Raw genomic sequence first — 16,468 nt, forward strand, 5'->3', positions numbered from 1 at the left:
TGGACCTCCCAATGGTGATATCCCAACAGTACCTTTACCTTGGGACGCGGGTGGCACTGTGGGTTAAACCACTGAGCCTAGGGCTTGCCGATCAGAAGGTTGGCGGTTCAAATCCCTGCGCCAGGGTGAGCTCCCATTGCTCTGTCCCAGCTCCTGCCAACCTAGCAGTTCGAAAGCACGTCTAAGCGCAAGTAGATAAATAGGTACTGCTCCAGCGGGAAGGTAAACGGCGTTTTCGTGCGCTGCTCTGGTTCGCCAGAAGCGGCTTTGTCATGCTGGCCACATGACCTGGAAGTTGTACGCCGGCTCCCTCGGCCAATAATGCGAGATGAGTGCCGCAACCCCAGAGTCGGTCATGACTGGACCTAATGGTCAGGGGTCCCTTTACCTTTTACCTTTACCTTTACCTTTTTATGCCCCCCCCAGACATACGATGCACAGGGGCGGGAAACCTGATTTTAAGAAATTGTGTTAAAGTAATTTGGTTTGATTTGAAATAATTTGGAAAATTAATAAAAATAATTATTTTTAAAAAGTATTGCTCCACACACACACACACACACACACACACACACCTTTTTGCTAGGCAATAAAATGGGAGATGATTTTTGGGCACAGGGCAAAACTCTCTCTCTCTCTCTCTGTGTGTGTGTGTGTGTGTCTGGCAACCATCAGAGCTGCTTCCATTAGCTGCCTGACTCCTTTTTTATATAAAATAATAATAATCCAGAAGTGTCACTGTCACAAGAGGTTCTGGGTTAAAAAAGATAGAGGTTTCTGCCATAGCTGCCAAGTCTCCCGTATTCCCCGGGAAACCCCCATTTTCCCAGCCGTTTCCCGCTGGCATCCCGGATTTAAAAACCCCCTGTAAATCCCCCAGATTCTTACTGGCCCAGGGAGGCTCCTTCTGCACATGTCTGGAGGCTCTGGACATGTGCAGAAGCGATTTCTGATGCTGTGGCCATTTTGGAAATGGGCAGAGCATGCGTAGAAGCGACTTCCGGTGCTGTTCTGCCCAGTTCCAAAATGGCCGCAGCGTGACTTCCGGTGCCATGCCGCTGCCGATCCCAGATTTTTCAATCTGGGGGTTGGCACCTATGGTTTCTGCTCTGTGTTGGAAGGCAATCTTGGCCTCACCCCTGAAAGCTAAAGCTACGCTATGTTATAACCCGTTGCCATTCTGGGCAAAGATGAAAAATAAAAAAGCCCGACATGGCCATCAGGACAAGCATGAATGGAAATGCTGGTGCTGACCAATGAGTTTTTCTCTCCCATGCCCGTTTTACTCCCAGAGCCGGTCTGGACACTAGGTGGACTTAGGCTGCTGCCTCAGGTGGTGATGGCAACGGCATGGCAGGTCGGCACCTCCCATTTTGCCTCAAGCAGTTAAGCAGGGTGAGCTGCCCCTGTTCACTGCTCCACCCTGACAATTGTGGGGAGGGATTTTCCCCTTTCATCCTTAGCCACCTCCCCCAGGCTGAAGGTGAAATTTCTCCTGTGAGAATATATGTCTCACCACTTTCACTCGACAAGACAGACACCTCCAGAACTTCCTGGTTTCCTCAGCCTAAACTGCCCCCAAACACACACTTCATGATGCCTTGAGGTCTAGAGGCCTGCTTTGTTTCAAAGCGGAAATGAGAAAGGTCTGGTTTCTAAAACAGCCACTCAAGAGGCAGTAATGTCGCATCACTCTTTTATTGAGTATTGTTAAGCTTCCTTGCAGCAGAGAAAATGTCGTTCTCACATTCACAAGGACGAGGAGGTCAGGGATGGGCGAAGAAAAGAAAGGAAAGACTAGGATCTCTGGCCACCATTGTTGTTTAGATTCATGAAAATATCCCACCCCCGCAGGGACTAAAGAATGCACAGCTGAGCTGTGAATGTTTGGGGCTTTTCAAGTATTGCTTTTGGGATGCTATAAGGCCCAAGATGGGCTCCCTATTCGCTGTCAATCATTCCTCCCCTCCATGGACTTTGGTCCAAACAGCATGGGAATACTACAAGAGGGGGCTCATTTGGCAAAGCACTCGTGCAAATCACTAACATTTGTACCACAAAGATTCCTCTGGTGCCCTTTGTGTCAATTCACTGCACAACCAGTTGGATTTTATTATTATTACCTTTTGTGGTGAGAGATTATAATGACCATCTTTTTCTCCTCCCCCCTTCCCTTCCTCCTCCTAAACCGCTCCTCTCATGCTGTGAGGATGCAGTACCACATGTTGAATAGCTTTTGGGGATTCTACAGTACCCAAACTTTAGGCCTTCTTGGGCTCTGGGGGCAATTTTATGGCAGGCCTTTGGGGCAGCTCGACGCCAGGGATAATTCTTGTGCTGTCTCCTGGGCACGTAGCAGAGTTTGAAAACCCAACAGGGAATGGCCCAACAGGGACTGGTTTGCCATCAGGACCATCTATATCAGGGAAGTCGACTTGAGGGGTTCCTGATGGCCTCTCTGCCCCGGGGGGAACAGGTTCCCCATCTAATTGTTCAGGTTGAATTTCTGGCAGGGAATGGAGAGATACATGTTCGTTTGAAGGAGGGAGAACAACCACACGGCCCACTGTTTCTGGCAACTCATGCGAGTTGTCTCCGTGATGTTTGCGGTGGTGGCGGCGGTGATGGCCATGGCCGTGACCGTGACCATGCCCTTTCTGGTTATGGTGTTCTTCACTGCTTTTGTGACCTTCCCGGTGTCCTTCTTGCCCAGGTTTAGGTCCAGGTTGTGGATTCTGATCATCTGTGTCGAGTGGCTAATAGGGAAAAAAATATTAGAATTGTTCATTTTGCAATTTCATTTTCATCTTTATATATGTATGCCTTTATTGGGACTTATCTTCCACACAAGGGGACGCGGGTGGCACTGTGGTCTAAACCACTGAGCCTCTTGGGCTTGCCGATCGGAAGGTCGGCGGTTCGAATCCGCACAACGGGGTGAGCTCCCGTTGCTCTGTCCCAGCTGCTGCCAGCCTAGCAGTTTGAAAGCACACCAGTGCAAGTAGATAAATAGGTACTGCTGCAGCAGGAAGATAAACAGCATTTCCGTGTGCTCTGGTTTCCATCACGGTGTTCTGTTGCACCAGAAGCGGCTTAGTCATGCTGGCCACATGACCCGGAAAGCTGTCTTGGACAAACGCTGGCTCCCTCAGCCTGAAAGCGAGATGAGTGCCACAGCCCCATAGACTCCTTTGACTGGACTTAACCATCCAGGGGTCCTTTACCTTTACCTTTTTACTTTATTTTCCACCCTACCCAAGAGTTTCAGATCAGTTTCAATGCATTGAAAAAAATGGTAAAATGTCAGAACTGATGAGGCTAATCAAAATGTTCAGCTACAGTATGTGTCTGAACCACCATTCATTGTAAAGACATCTGTCACAGTGTTTCAAATTCCCCACATCATAAAATACACATTTTAGAATAAATATTCGCAGGGTGCATGCAAATATTTATTCGTATGCACCCTGCAAATCAGGTGCTTGAAGTAATATTGTTTTCTGCTGCTCCAGAGGGTAGGACCATGGGCGTAGCCAGGGGGATGCGGGGCGGGGGCAGCTGCCCTCCCCCAAATCAAGTAAATAAATATAAAATACTTAACTAACTGACCATTCGTGTTGCAGATAGCTCAGTTCTGCCCCCCCCTCTAACAAAAGTCCTGCCTTCCCCCCCCATCATAAATCCTGGCTACACCAATGGGTAGGACCCAAGCCAATGGATTCATATTGCAAGACTAAAAATTAGGAGGATCTTTCTGATGGGAAGAGATGTTTGACAGTGGAATGGGCTACCTCAGAAGGTGATGGACTCTCCTTCGCTGGAGGTTTGTAAACAGACATTGGGGGGCCGTGTGTCAGGGGTTCCTCAGCTGTGATTCCTGCATTGCAGGGATTTGATGACCCTTTAGACCCCCTCTAACTCTACAATTCCATGATATAAATGCATTGCATATGCTCATTTACTGTGGATTATTACTTCCAGAAAATAATGCGGCAGCTAGACTGGTGACTGGGAGTGGCTGCCGAGACCACATAACACTGGTCCTGAAAGATCTACATTGGCTCCCAGGATGTTTCTGAGCACAATTCAAAGTGTTGGTGCTGACCTTTAAAGCCCTAAATGGCCTCGGTCCAGTATACCTGAAGGAGCGTCTCCACCCCCATCGTTCTGCCCAGACACTGAGGTCCAATGCCAAGGGCCTTCTGGCAGTTCCCTCATTGCGAGAAGCGAAGTTACAGGGAACCAGGCAGAGGGCCTTCTCGGTAGTAGCGCCCACCCTGTGGAACGCCCTCCCGTCAGATGTCAAAGAGAAAAAACAACTACCAGACTTTTAGAAGACATCTGTTTTGGGAAGTTTTTAATGACTGATGTTTTAATGTATTTTTTATCTTTTGTTGGAAGCCGCCCAGAGTGGCGGGGAAAACCTAGCCAGATGGGTGGGGTATAAATAATAAATAATTATTATATGCTTGGCTGAGCAACATACCTGTGGGGGGTAGAGTTCACACCGCGCTCCGACATACTTCTGATGATCTATCTGGCTGTTTACCACGGAACCTCTGCACAGGCCTGTCTCCTATGAAATAAACCAGATCCCTCCATCAGCAAAGCACGAGCGATAAAAAAAACAAGCCTGCCTAGACCTTAGGTTCTAATAACTAAAGCGGACGTGGGGAACCTTTCCCTCCTTGGACGTGGGGAACCTTTCCCTCCTTGGAGCGAATGTGACGGAGCTGGGATGGCCAAAGGTCAACGATGTACTCCCAAACACAATATCTTTCTCTGGCACCCGCAGGTTCCATTCTGACACCTTAACTGAAATTAGGCTTGGCAGAAGCCTTCTTTAGCCAATGAAAGCCTAACTTGGTTGTGGGATGCAACTTGGGGGGGGGGTGAGGAAGGAGGTTGCAGCTGGGGTGTGGGGAGCTGTGGCATGTTCATGGTTCCCACAACAAGTTCTCCAGGTTGCAAATGTGCCCATATGCCCAAAAAAGGTTGGCGACCCCTGTCTCAGTTGCACTTTCACGAAAGATTGATAGAAAGGGAGGGATAGTGGCAACCATGTGCACAAGTCCAACTGTGCAATAATAATAATAATAATAATAATAATAATAATAATAATAATGTGTATGGCACCCTATTCCCACAGTATAAAGCCTCGTTTGTGTGCGCTTAGGCTAACATCCAGGGCTTATGTTATCTACTTATGCTATCTACTCATGTCCTTGGAGAAGAACAAAAAAATGGTGCAAAAATGTTCTCCTTCTGGGTTCCCCAAACTTGAGTCTCCAGCTTTATTTGGACTGCAACTCCCATCATCCCTAGCTAGCGGGACCAGTGGTCAGGGATGATGGGAACTGCAGTTCCTATAGAGGCAAATTTCAGCACAAAGTGAAGGAATACTCACTGCCGTTTCACGTGGGAGGAGTTCACACTTGGAGATATCGGGGACACCCTTGCCTTTGGTACAAGATGTCTCCTGGATCGTATATTCCACTGAGTTCGAAGGGCCAATAACCCACTGTGCAAAAGAGCAGAGGCAATGTGTTAGAGCAGTCTGTGTTGTCTGGGTGAAGTGCAAGGAGGATAGAAGACAACAGCCCTCTCACATTCTCGTTGGCCCTCCGCCTCGCTCCCCAGCAACTGGTGCAATTAGTACTACATTTATATCCAACTTTTTCTCCAAGGAGCTGAAGCTGCTTCTCCCCCTCTTCATTTTAACCTCACGACAACCCTGTGAGGTAGGTTAGACTGAGAGAAGGTGACCCTGTGAGCTTCGTGGTTGAGTGGGGCTTTGAACCCTGGTCTCCTAGGTCCTAACCATGCCATCATGCTGGCATTAGAAAATATTCTGCCCCCAAACATGGAATTTCCAGTTATTCGTGGCTTATAGATAGCAAGAAGGCCTCTATGCAACCGTCAACTATCCTGTGATGAATGGAGGCGTGCGTGATGTATAGAAAACTTCCCCTCTAAATGGTGACGCTGCAGTCCTCCAGGTATTTGTTAGACTCCAACTCCCATCAGCCAGAGTCAGCAAGCATGACCAAGGAACAGGGATTATGGGAGTTGTAGTCCAGCGAGATCCAGAAGGCCACATGTTCCCTGCTCCTGCTTTCAAGGATGCCCAGTCGCAACCTTACCTGTGACCGTGCTTTGGTGATGTTGAGGAGGGCAAAATAATGCACATGGTTGTTTTCTAAGTTGAACTTGGCAAGGCTCTCTGCCGCCGCCTCATGGAACTTAGCTTCAGTTGGGTCCCCGGGAACTGGGCAGTCAGGACAAATTTTTGCGATAGCCCTTGATGAAACTATTTAGAAAACAAACAAGCATAGTTGGACTTGCATAGCTAAGTGTTACTTTAAGTACAGCTGAATTAGTGTGCAAGCAGAAGTGGTAATATGCTTCTTAATCTTGTTAAATAAAGACACGTCTTTGGTTTGCTCGCGGACCTTCAGTTTTATCGAGCCTTCTTTCTGGTTTGTTACTTCCTGATGTTACAATAATGCACGATGCATTGAGCAAATCTTGTTTTTTAAACAAAAAATGGCAGTCGCTGGGTGGGATGGGTGGGAGGCGCCAGGGGCACCCCCCATTTCTGTGGCATGATAGCATTGAACCTGACCCCCCAGACCCCAACATAGTTGCATTATCATGCCCAGAACACACCATGCAGTTTGGCATACCATAAGGAAACACTGCTTTGAAATGTCAAACATTTTGCTTCGTTTTTAGAATTCTAAGTCGGGATTTCAGTCTTGTGATTCCCCTGCCTACCCAATCACAAGCGGTGCTGCAGTTTTAGTTAGAGTGATCAGTTGTAACACAGGAGGTGAGTTGTGGTTCCTAAATTTATCAGCATAAACTGCATCTGAAACTCTTCGAATGTTCAGCTTGTGGCTAAATATCTTGTCAATGGACTTCCGGTCTGGCGCCCTCACCGCTCGGCGCGGGATCCTTGAGCTCCGAGGTCCCTAGCGCCGCTGAGGAAGGGGTGAGCCGCGTGGGCGACACGGCCACCCAGAAAAATCCCAGATTTGGCTTTCTGGGAGCGTGGAGATCCGGCAGTGCTTCGCAAAGTCCCATTTGTGGCCCAGTAAGCTCTTTTTTAGAGCGCCAAGAGCAGACAGACCGGGACGGAGCCTTGGATTCATTCGCTACCTCAGCGGCGTGAAGCCCCAAGCCGGCGGATTCTGGAGTGTCAGATACCTCAAAAATACGAATTGGGCCATGAGTACAACTTTGGAATTTGAAAAAGATTGAATTTGGCCAGGAAAGGGGAGTAAAAAATAGGGAACGGAGGTCGCTCCCCCCCTGTAACGAAAGAACCAGGAAACAGCAAATTTGCCTTTAGCGCAAAAAACCCAAAACATTTTAAAACAACGATACCCCCTTTAAGTGGACTTTAAAGCCCTTCCCTTGGCAGCAGAACCAAGGGAAAGAGAACTGAACATATATTGTGGTTCTGCAAACAACGAAGGGAGACAGAAAAACCTCCCTGTAACTTGGGAACGGCTCCCGGGAAGCCGCAACCAGCCGCCATTAAGTTGTAACAAAGTGGCAGCAGGAAAGATACATTTATCTGCTTGGATTGTCTATACTTTTGATCTGAACGTGGAACTAAATTGCGAATTTGGAAAGATGTGGAGGAATTCATTTGTACAATTTGAACAATTTTAAAACAAGAGCAAGGAACAGCTCAGACCCCTTTCTAGACTTTACATAGAAACGAAAAAAGAAACAACACCATCTTGAGAACAAGAACCCATGCCAGGCTTGTAACATGACACGACAAAGAATTCAGCTAGACAAAACACAGAGCCAGCATCTGGATGAGAACTGTATACAGCAGCTGCTGGAATTGGCTCAAGAAATACTACGTGATCTCTGCAAGGACAAAGAACCCAACCTAGAGGAAGAATATTTCCCATCACCAGAGGAAACTTCGATGCCACAAGCAAAAGACACGGGAATTAACTTTACAATGTTAGATCAAACTCAGGAGGAGCAAAAGAATTGGAACCTGTGGCAACCAGTGAGAGAGGGAACACAGGACATAGACTTAAACCAACAAGCTCTGGAAGATGAGATTTGGGAACGGGTTCTCCTAGTGAGAGGGGGAGAGCCTGCCCCAATCAGAGACTATGATGCTTGGGCAAATGAACAAGAAGGGGTATGGAGAGGTGCTTTCCTAGTGAGAGAAGGAAAGCACAATCCATACAGAGCGCAAGTTGTGGGATTGGAAACTGCAAAAAATGAAAACTGGCATGGGGAATGTGTTAAAGATTTTACACAACAGAAACAGAATGGGAGGGTGGGAAAACAGCAGGGACTGGAGTGGACAAGAGTGGGTGTAGGATGAAAGATTTAGGGATTTTGTAATTGATGGACGGATAAAAAGGTCTGAACTGGATTGTCTTAAGGGACTGGTCGGGACTCCTAGGGAAATGTTTTCCGGGGAAGGGAGGGGGGACCTAGATGGGATTGTCATTTATTTTAATTTTTTAGAGTATTAGAAATGTAATATAGTGGGGAACTTTCGGGGGGAATTTAGAGGCTAAAAGGGATTAATTAGAATAAGATATGTGCACATATGATTTTTCTTTCTTGTATTGAACATTATATTATTTAAGATATGGATTGGTAATGTTAGATGAGGCTTGTTTTTTCTTTTTTCTTTGCATATTATGAAAGCTGTCTGAATGAGGAGTAGAGTAGATTCGGGAAGGGGGGGCGGGGAAGTCGGGAAGTTATTGCCAAGTAATAAGTAAGAATTTTTGTTTTTTGCATTTTTGCATTTTTGCATTTGGTGTTTTTTTCTCTTTTCTTTTCTTTTTTCTTTTTTCTTCCTTTTTTGTATTTTGTATTTTCTTTTTGTGTTTTCTATTTCTGTCTTTGTTGTTTGAAAAATTTCTAATAAAGATGAATTTAAAAATAAATAAATAAATAAATATCTTGTCAATGGCTGGAATGAAAATGAGTATATTATTGGGTACAGCTCAGGCCCAGCAGCTGCATCTTCACCTGCATGGACAAATCTTTAACACCATAACGCAGTGGTTTTCAACCAGTGTGCCGTGGCACCTTGGGGTGCCTTGAATGATGGCTAGGGGTGCCGCGTGCAACGCTGGAGTCCGTCCTTCTTCCCTTCCCTCCCTCCTCTGATGCCTTCTTGTGTCTCTGCCTCCTAAGGCTTCAATAGGTGCTTGTTGCAGCAGTCCTGGCTACAAGCTCCGCAGAAGAATGGTGCTTCTGGGGTTGGCCAGGGGTGCTTCCCAGGCCCCTTTGGGGCAGTGTGAGGAGCCACTTCTTTTTGGGGCGGGGGGCAGGCAGCTCACAGACCAGGAGGCAGCAGCTACTGCTGCCCAGAGGATACCCAAAGATAGGGGAGAGGAGGCTGAGGGAACACCCCATAAGGGAGAGGCTGCCAGCTCTGCAGGCAAGGGGTGATAAGACACGGCTCCTGTGGCACAGAAACAATGCAGCTGGTCAAGGGAGCCGTGGACTCAAAAAGGTTGAAAACCTCTGCTGTAATGGGAATGTGCATTTGTGTGGGTGTATGAATTTCCTTGTTGTTGTTTAGTCGTTTAGTCGTGCCCGACTCTTCGTGACCCCATGGACCAGAGCACACCAGGCACTCCTGTCTTCCACTGCCTCCCGTAGTTTGGTCAAACTCATGTTCGTAGCTTCGAGAACACTGTCCAACCATCTCGTCCTCTGTCGTCCCCTTCTCCTAGTGCCCTCCATCTTTCCCAACATCAGGGTCTTTTCCAGGGAGTCTTCTCTTCTCATGAGGTGGCCAAAGTATTGGAGCCTCAGCTTCACGATCTGTCCTTCCAGTGAGCACACAGGGCTGATTTCCTTCAGAATGGATAGGTTTGATCTTCTTGCAGTCCATGGGACTCTCAAGAGTCTCCTCCAGCACCATAATTCAAAAGCATCAATTCTTCGGCGATCAGCCTTCTTTATGGTCCAGCTCTCACTTCCATACATCACTACTGGGAAAACCATAGCTTGAACTATACGGACCTTTGTCGGCAAGGTGATGTCTCTGCTTTTTAAGATACTGTCTAGGTTTGCTCTTGGACCTTCAGTTTTATTGAGCCTTCTTTCTGGTTTGTTACTTCCTGATGTTACAATGGAGGCAGTGAGAGATTTTACTTTCTTGGGCTCCTTGATCATTGCAGATGGTGACAGCAGTCACAAAATTAAAAGACGCCTGCTTCTTGGGAGAAAAGCAATGACAAGCCTAGACAGTATGAATTTCCTTACAAACATTAATTCAAGCAAATGTATAGAAATACATACTTGGGCGTAAAACGCAGTCGTAGGAACACAGATGAGAAACGTTCCCATCGTTATCAGCGTAAACTGTTACCTTGCACTGCCCATAGACCTGGAGCAACAAAAAGGTAAGTGATGTTTGTAGAACTGATTTGTTTTGCCAAACCAGAAGCCTTCACCTTTTGCAGACTAAGGAGTCAGCTTCTACTTGCAATGCAGAATCTCTCCCCCCCCCCTGCAAAATCTGATATTGGGAAAGAATATTCTTATTTTTAATCTGAGTATCTGAAGAAGTGTGCATGCACATGAAAGCTTATACCTAAAACAAACTTAGTTGGTCTCAAAGGTGCTACAGTAATAGACATTTTTTTATTTTAAAAAATTATTTCGACTGATATTATTTGTTATTACAGTACTTCTCTCTAGCTCTCCATGCATGCAAGGTTTTTTGGTGTTTTTTTTTTTGGTGTTTTGCAGTTTCCACTCAGTGTCACTGGCCTCAAAATGACAGTCTGTATTCCTTCCCCTATTTAGTCTGGATTTGCCTTTTCCCAGAAGTCACCACTAAATTAAAACAACAACACTTCTGTGGCCAATGACCAATATATGATAATTCAGTGACCTGTTTGACACTACTGTACTCTCTGGGCAGGATGATATATTACACCTCCCTCCTCAATGTGGCTACTCTAAAAAGGATCCTGCCCCCTTCCCACAGTCCCAAATCATCTTACCACACTCTATACTGCCACTGGCATCTGCTTCCCTCACTAGAATTTTCTGTGTATTTGGAGAAAGCTTTGGGGTAGAGAAAGGGAACCATGCGGACATGAGCAGAAGGTGGGTGATGCATAGCTGCCAAGTCTCCCGTATTCCCCGGGAAACCCCCGTTTTTCCAGCTGTTCCCAGCCAAAAAAACGGATTTTTTTGTTTCCCCCCGGTTTATTCTGGCGCGCCGGCCATTTTGGAACTGGGCAGAGCATGCTAAGAAGCAACTTTTGATGCTGCTCTGCCCAGTTCCAAAATGGCTGCAGCACGACTTCTGGCGCACCGGCCATTTTGGAACAGGGCAGAGCAGCATCAAAAGTCGCTTCTGAGCACGCTCCGCCCAGTTCCAAAATGGCGGCAGCACTACTTCCGGTCTGCTACTTCCGGTCCAGTCCCTTATTTCTCAGGCAGGGACTTGGCAGGTATGGTGATGTGAACCCCTTAACCTTTCTCGTGAAGCAATTCAAATCTGAAATACAGACCTTTTCAGGTCTCACCTGGAGACATCACCAGAGCCTTACTTCGCACAAAGTCATTTTCTTTTTAAAACCAGACTTGTTGCTCTAGGGCAGGCACCCCCAAACTGTGGCCCTCCAGATGTTTTGGCCTACAACTCCCATGATCCCTAGCTAACAGGACCAGTGGTCAGGGAAGATGGGAATTGTAGTCCAAAACATCTGGAGGGCCAAAGTTTGGGGATGCCTACTCTAGGGCATAGGATTTCAACCTTTTTTGAGCCCACGGCTCCCCTGACCAACTACATTCTTTCTGCGGCACCCCTGTGGGGCTCAGGAGCCCAGTTATGCCACTGCTTGCCTGCCGAGCCGGCAGCCTCTCACCCCTTTTTTGAACACGCTCCCTTGTGGAGGGTTCCCTCAGCCTCCTCTCTTCTCCTTTCTCCTTTGGAGTCCTCTGAGCAGCAGCTGCCACCGCCCCAAAGAGAGGTGCCATCCCACAGGGGCCTGGAAAGAGGATGCCCCCAGCCTTAGCTGCCTGACAGAGACTGGCCAAAGGTGAAGGTGAGGCCAGAACCTTACTTCGAGGCCACATCCACTCCTGGCCAGCCCCAGAGGCACCACCCGCCTGCTGAGCTTGTAGCCAGGGCTGCTGCAACAAACAGCTGTGCCAGCCTTTGGGAGGCAGAGACACAAGAGGGCATGAGAGGAGGGAGGGAAGGAAAGAGGGGCAGGTGCCAGTGTTGCCCGCAGCACCCCTGGCCATCATTCAAGGCACCCTGGGGTGCCATGGCACACTGGTTGAAAACCACTGCTCTAGGGTAACAGCAAAATTTCATCCACTTTAATTGCACAGGCCTAAGATTCCTAGTATGCACTTGAATTCCTCCCACAAAATAGTGGCAGTGTGGAGACATTCCTAGCTTAAAAACAAAACCTAGCACATTCAGTCCTTTTCTGAACCTGGCAGATCGAATGCTTACTGTCTCATGGGCGCTTCTGAAATCGCAATCCTTCCACTGTTTTCTGCTGAGAACGTGGCACACCGTTTCCAGCACATCCAAGGTGAGAAAATACGTAGAGACTTCAGGCGCCTATAGAAGATGAAAGACAGTAAGAAGACGAAACCCTTTGCAGCACAAGACAGAGCAGAATTTGAAAAGGCAAGCCTGGCTGGCTGCCTTTCACGCAAAACAAATTCTATAGAACTAAGTGAATTTAACATTGATGTCAACAAAGTTATTCTATGTAAGTTTAGACTATCAGCCTTAGACTTTCGTTCTCCTGGGATTTCAAGGATCAAAAATGCCTCCAACAGCTGCTTCTTTTGCAAATTGCAACCATTTATTCGAAACCTATAAAGAAAAGGGTCTCACAACTAAACTAGAAAGTCCCCTCCCCCCAATAAATAATGGCTTTTAGAGTTATTTTTGGGTGTTTTAAAAATGCATTCAGCCAGGTCCTGCTTTCTGAGAGCGTTATGCTAATCCCTGTGCTGGTGGTCAACAAAGAAGGTTTAAAGACTCTCCCAAGGCAAACTTTTAAAAATGTAGTATAAACACCAACAACTGGGAAACACTGGCCTGTGAGCACTGCAATTGGAGAACAGCCTTTCCCAAAAGTGTCATGGGCTTTGAAGAAGCACGAACTCAGGACAAAAGGGAGAAAGGTGCTAAGAGGAAGGCACACTTGGCAAACCCTCACCATGATAAACTCCCACCCAGAAACCTATGTCCCCACTGTGGAAGGACATGTGGATCCAGAATTGGCCTCCACAATCACTTAAAACTGTGTTTATGGAAGACAATCTTACTTGGCTACAAGTGATCGCCAAAGAAGAAGATACTATACTAGCACCCAGGACTATTGCATCCGCCCCTACACTTGCTTATTCCTCTGCCTCAGTTTCTCCTTTTTTAAAATGGAGCAATTCTCAGTTAGGATTCAGTAAATGTTATACAGGCTGCAGCTTTCATTCTGTACAACTGAAGCCATGGGGAGGCTGGTGCTGGAACATGCAGGCAGATCTGGGATGGGTTGGAGCAGAAGTTTTTAAGCAGAGGTTGGTTGGCCATCTGTCTAGCTAATATTGCTGTATTCTAGGGGGTTGGACTAGATGACCCTTGGGATCCCTTCCAGCTCTGCAATTCTACAATTCCAACATCAGGAGGGCAACATGTTAGCTACTCCTGGTTTGGAGTGTCCACTTAATAGATAGGACAATGGCTCCCCCTTATCCCCTCCCTGTGGGTGGATACTGGACTTTCTCTCAGATCGCTCCCAGAGGGTCCAGTTGGGCCCTTATATGTCTAACATGCTTAGGACTAACACAGGAACACCACAAGGATGCGTGCTTAGTCCGCTCCTTTATACTCTTTATACGTATGATTGTGTCGCTGCCCACCCTAGAAATAGGGTTGTCAAATTTGCAGATGACACAACCGTGATCGGGCTCATCTCTGATAAGGAGGGTAAAACGGACTATAGAGATGAGGTGGAGAGGCTGACAGAGTGGGCAGAGTTAACAACTTGCTCATAAATACTAAGAAAACAAAGGAGCTTGTGGTGGACTTTAGGAGACAGAAGAACAAGGTCCAGCCACTTTTGATTGACGGAATTTGTGTGGAGAGGGTAACAACGTTTAGATTTCTAGGCATTGAGTTACAGGAGGATCTGTCCTGGAGTGTTAACACAAGGGGGCTTGTGAAGAAGGCGCAGCAGAGACTGTATTTTTTGAGAATTTTAAGGAAAAAGCATCTTCCACAAAACCTGCTGCTTGCCTTCTATCACTGTGCCATACAGAGTGTGTTCACGTACGGTTTATGTGTGTGGTACGGAAGCTGTACTTCTCAGGACAGAGCAGGGCTGTGTAGAATTAATAAAACAGCTGAGAGCATTATTGGCTGCTCACTCTCCACCTTAGAACAAATCTACACCACCAGGTGCCATAGAAAAGCACTAGACATATCAAGAGATCCAACGCACCCTGGTCACCATTTCTTTCAGCTCCTGCCATCGGGACGGAGATATAGAACAATGCAGGCAAGAACGAGCCGTCTCAGGAACAGTTTCTTCTTTAGAGCGATTTTGGCCTTAAATGGAAAGCCTGGACTTTGAAGTCATCTTATTTTACTTGTTATTCTGTATTATATTTACTGTTTTTAATTAGGTTTTGTAATTTTGGATTATGCGGAACGCTTTATCTGAGTGGATGTAGCAACCGAGTAATTTTGTTGTTCCCGCAAGGTGACAATGACAATAAAGATATCTTATCTTATCTTATCTTATCTTATCTCTTTTATCTGATGTTTTTGAAGATGGTTGTCCCCAACTGCAATGTAGAGAGCAAAGTCAGTACGAGGGTAGCTGCTTACCTTCGGAAGTTGCCGGGCATCAAAGATTCGCTGAAGACCAAGCACGTACCCCTTTTTTTCATGGGAATTGATCCAGTCTAGGGCCTGATCTGCAGCTGCTTTGACTACAGAATTATTGCACCCTGGGGAAAGCAGTCCTGTCAGTGGTGGTCTCGGTGGGTGTCCTGGATGTGGTGGAAGACGGGCTAAGGAACACAATACCTGTATCCCGACCAGGAAGGAAATTAAAAGGGCCATATTGGAGGGAAGGAGAGTCTGCAACCCCTCTGGAGGAGCAGGCTTTGCAGTGCACTCAGGTTTCTTTATATACTTTTGAGGCAAGTCACTAATATTTGCTTTTCTTCCTCCCTGCGGCCAACACCTTTGAACCTGGACATGCAAACTGCAAACACTGAGTCAACGATCAGAAGGTTGTGTTGACAGGTTGAAAATGTGATTTTCCAACCAGCTCTGGACCCGTGTCCTTGGCTTCAGATTGAAGTCCGCAGAAAACATCTAGTAATAATGATGCCAAACTAACCACTTGTTATATAAATTCTGGCCAAGATCTATGGTGCAATCCTTTGGAGGTTTACCGAGAAGCAAGTCACACTGTTTCTGATGAGGATGTTCTGTTACACACCAGAGGCAAGTGTGTATAGGAGCGCGGCCTGGATGCGAACTTATTACCTAACCAACGCACACTTGACAAGTGTCTCCACCCTCACCGTTCACTGCCCGGACACTGAGGTCCAGCGCCAAGGCCTTCTGAAGGTTTCCTCACTGCGAGAAATGAGATTACAGGGAACCAGGTAGAGTGCCTTTTTGGTAGTGGCGCCCTCCCTCCCATTAGATGTCAAGGAAATAAACAACTCTCTGACTTTTAGAAGACATCTGAAGGCAACCCTTTTTAATTTTTAGTATTTGATGTTTTAGCATGTTTTTAATACCCTTTTGGGAGCCACCCAGAGTGGCTGGGGAAACCCAGTCAGATGGGTGGGGTATAAATATATAATAATAATAATAATAATAATAATAATAATAATAATAATAATTTGAATCTCAGTGGGAGATTGTGGTGAGAATGGGAGGACAAAACCATTTGCCACCCCTAAAAGTCATATTAACTTATCACTGCCGGACTAGCTAGAACCACAGAATTATAGGGTTGGAAGGGACCACGAGAGTCATCTCTGATATGTTGGTGTCATGATCTGGGATCCAGGTAGATGTCGTGGCCCAGGAAGTATGTCAGAACCAAGCACACCAATGATCTCTGTCTTTTGCTGAGACTGCACCCACCACGAGCCTCTCACTTCACCTTATCAGGTCAGTAAAGCATGCCAAGAGCTCGCTGGCCTTCCGCAGAAGACTGGGGACTGGCATCGATGCTAGGAGAACAATAAATTGTCCTGACCCAGGCAAGTCTTCATGTAGCAGACAGCAGAAAAAGGCACATTTTGTATGACCATTGCTTAAAGATACCTGTTGCCATAGCAATTAGAAGCAGGCTGTTCTGACCAATGAAATTTGTTTTTTTATTTAAAAAATCATTTTTATTAATTTTCCAATACAAACCGCCAATTAACATCTAATCATATTCCAGGC

At 46.6% G+C, this 16,468-nt stretch overlaps 1 protein-coding gene across 1 annotated transcript; it reads right to left on the reverse strand.

The window, feature by feature from the left end:
* Positions 1-1,682: 1,682 nt before the first annotated feature.
* FETUB (fetuin B) lies at positions 1,683-15,157 on the reverse strand. The gene is made up of 7 exons (XM_035133722.3): positions 14,882-15,157; positions 12,491-12,601; positions 10,309-10,396; positions 6,144-6,310; positions 5,408-5,521; positions 4,487-4,576; positions 1,683-2,756 (listed from the first exon to the last, which is right to left on the reverse strand). Exons 1-7 carry the CDS (start codon positions 15,116-15,118, stop codon positions 2,262-2,264), a joined length of 1,302 nt encoding a protein of 433 aa, XP_034989613.1. The 5' UTR covers positions 15,119-15,157; the 3' UTR covers positions 1,683-2,261.
* Between the last annotated feature and the right edge of the window lie 1,311 nt (positions 15,158-16,468).

This window comes from Zootoca vivipara, chromosome 5, assembly GCF_965207765.1.
Source record: "Zootoca vivipara chromosome 5, rZooViv2.hap1.1, whole genome shotgun sequence".
Classification (NCBI taxonomy): Eukaryota; Metazoa; Chordata; class Lepidosauria; order Squamata; family Lacertidae; genus Zootoca; species Zootoca vivipara.

Coding starts and splice junctions, on each gene's coding strand:
- FETUB (XM_035133722.3), bottom strand. CDS start 15,118: ATGGCCCTTTTAATTTCCTTCCTGGTCGGGATACAGGTATTGTGTTCC. Junction 6,311..10,308: donor CGACTGCGTTTTACGCCCAA/GTATGTATTTCT, acceptor TTTTCTAAATAG/TTTCATCAAGGGCTATCGCA. Junction 4,577..5,407: donor TCCTCCCACGTGAAACGGCA/GTGAGTATTCCT, acceptor TTTATTTCATAG/GAGACAGGCCTGTGCAGAGG.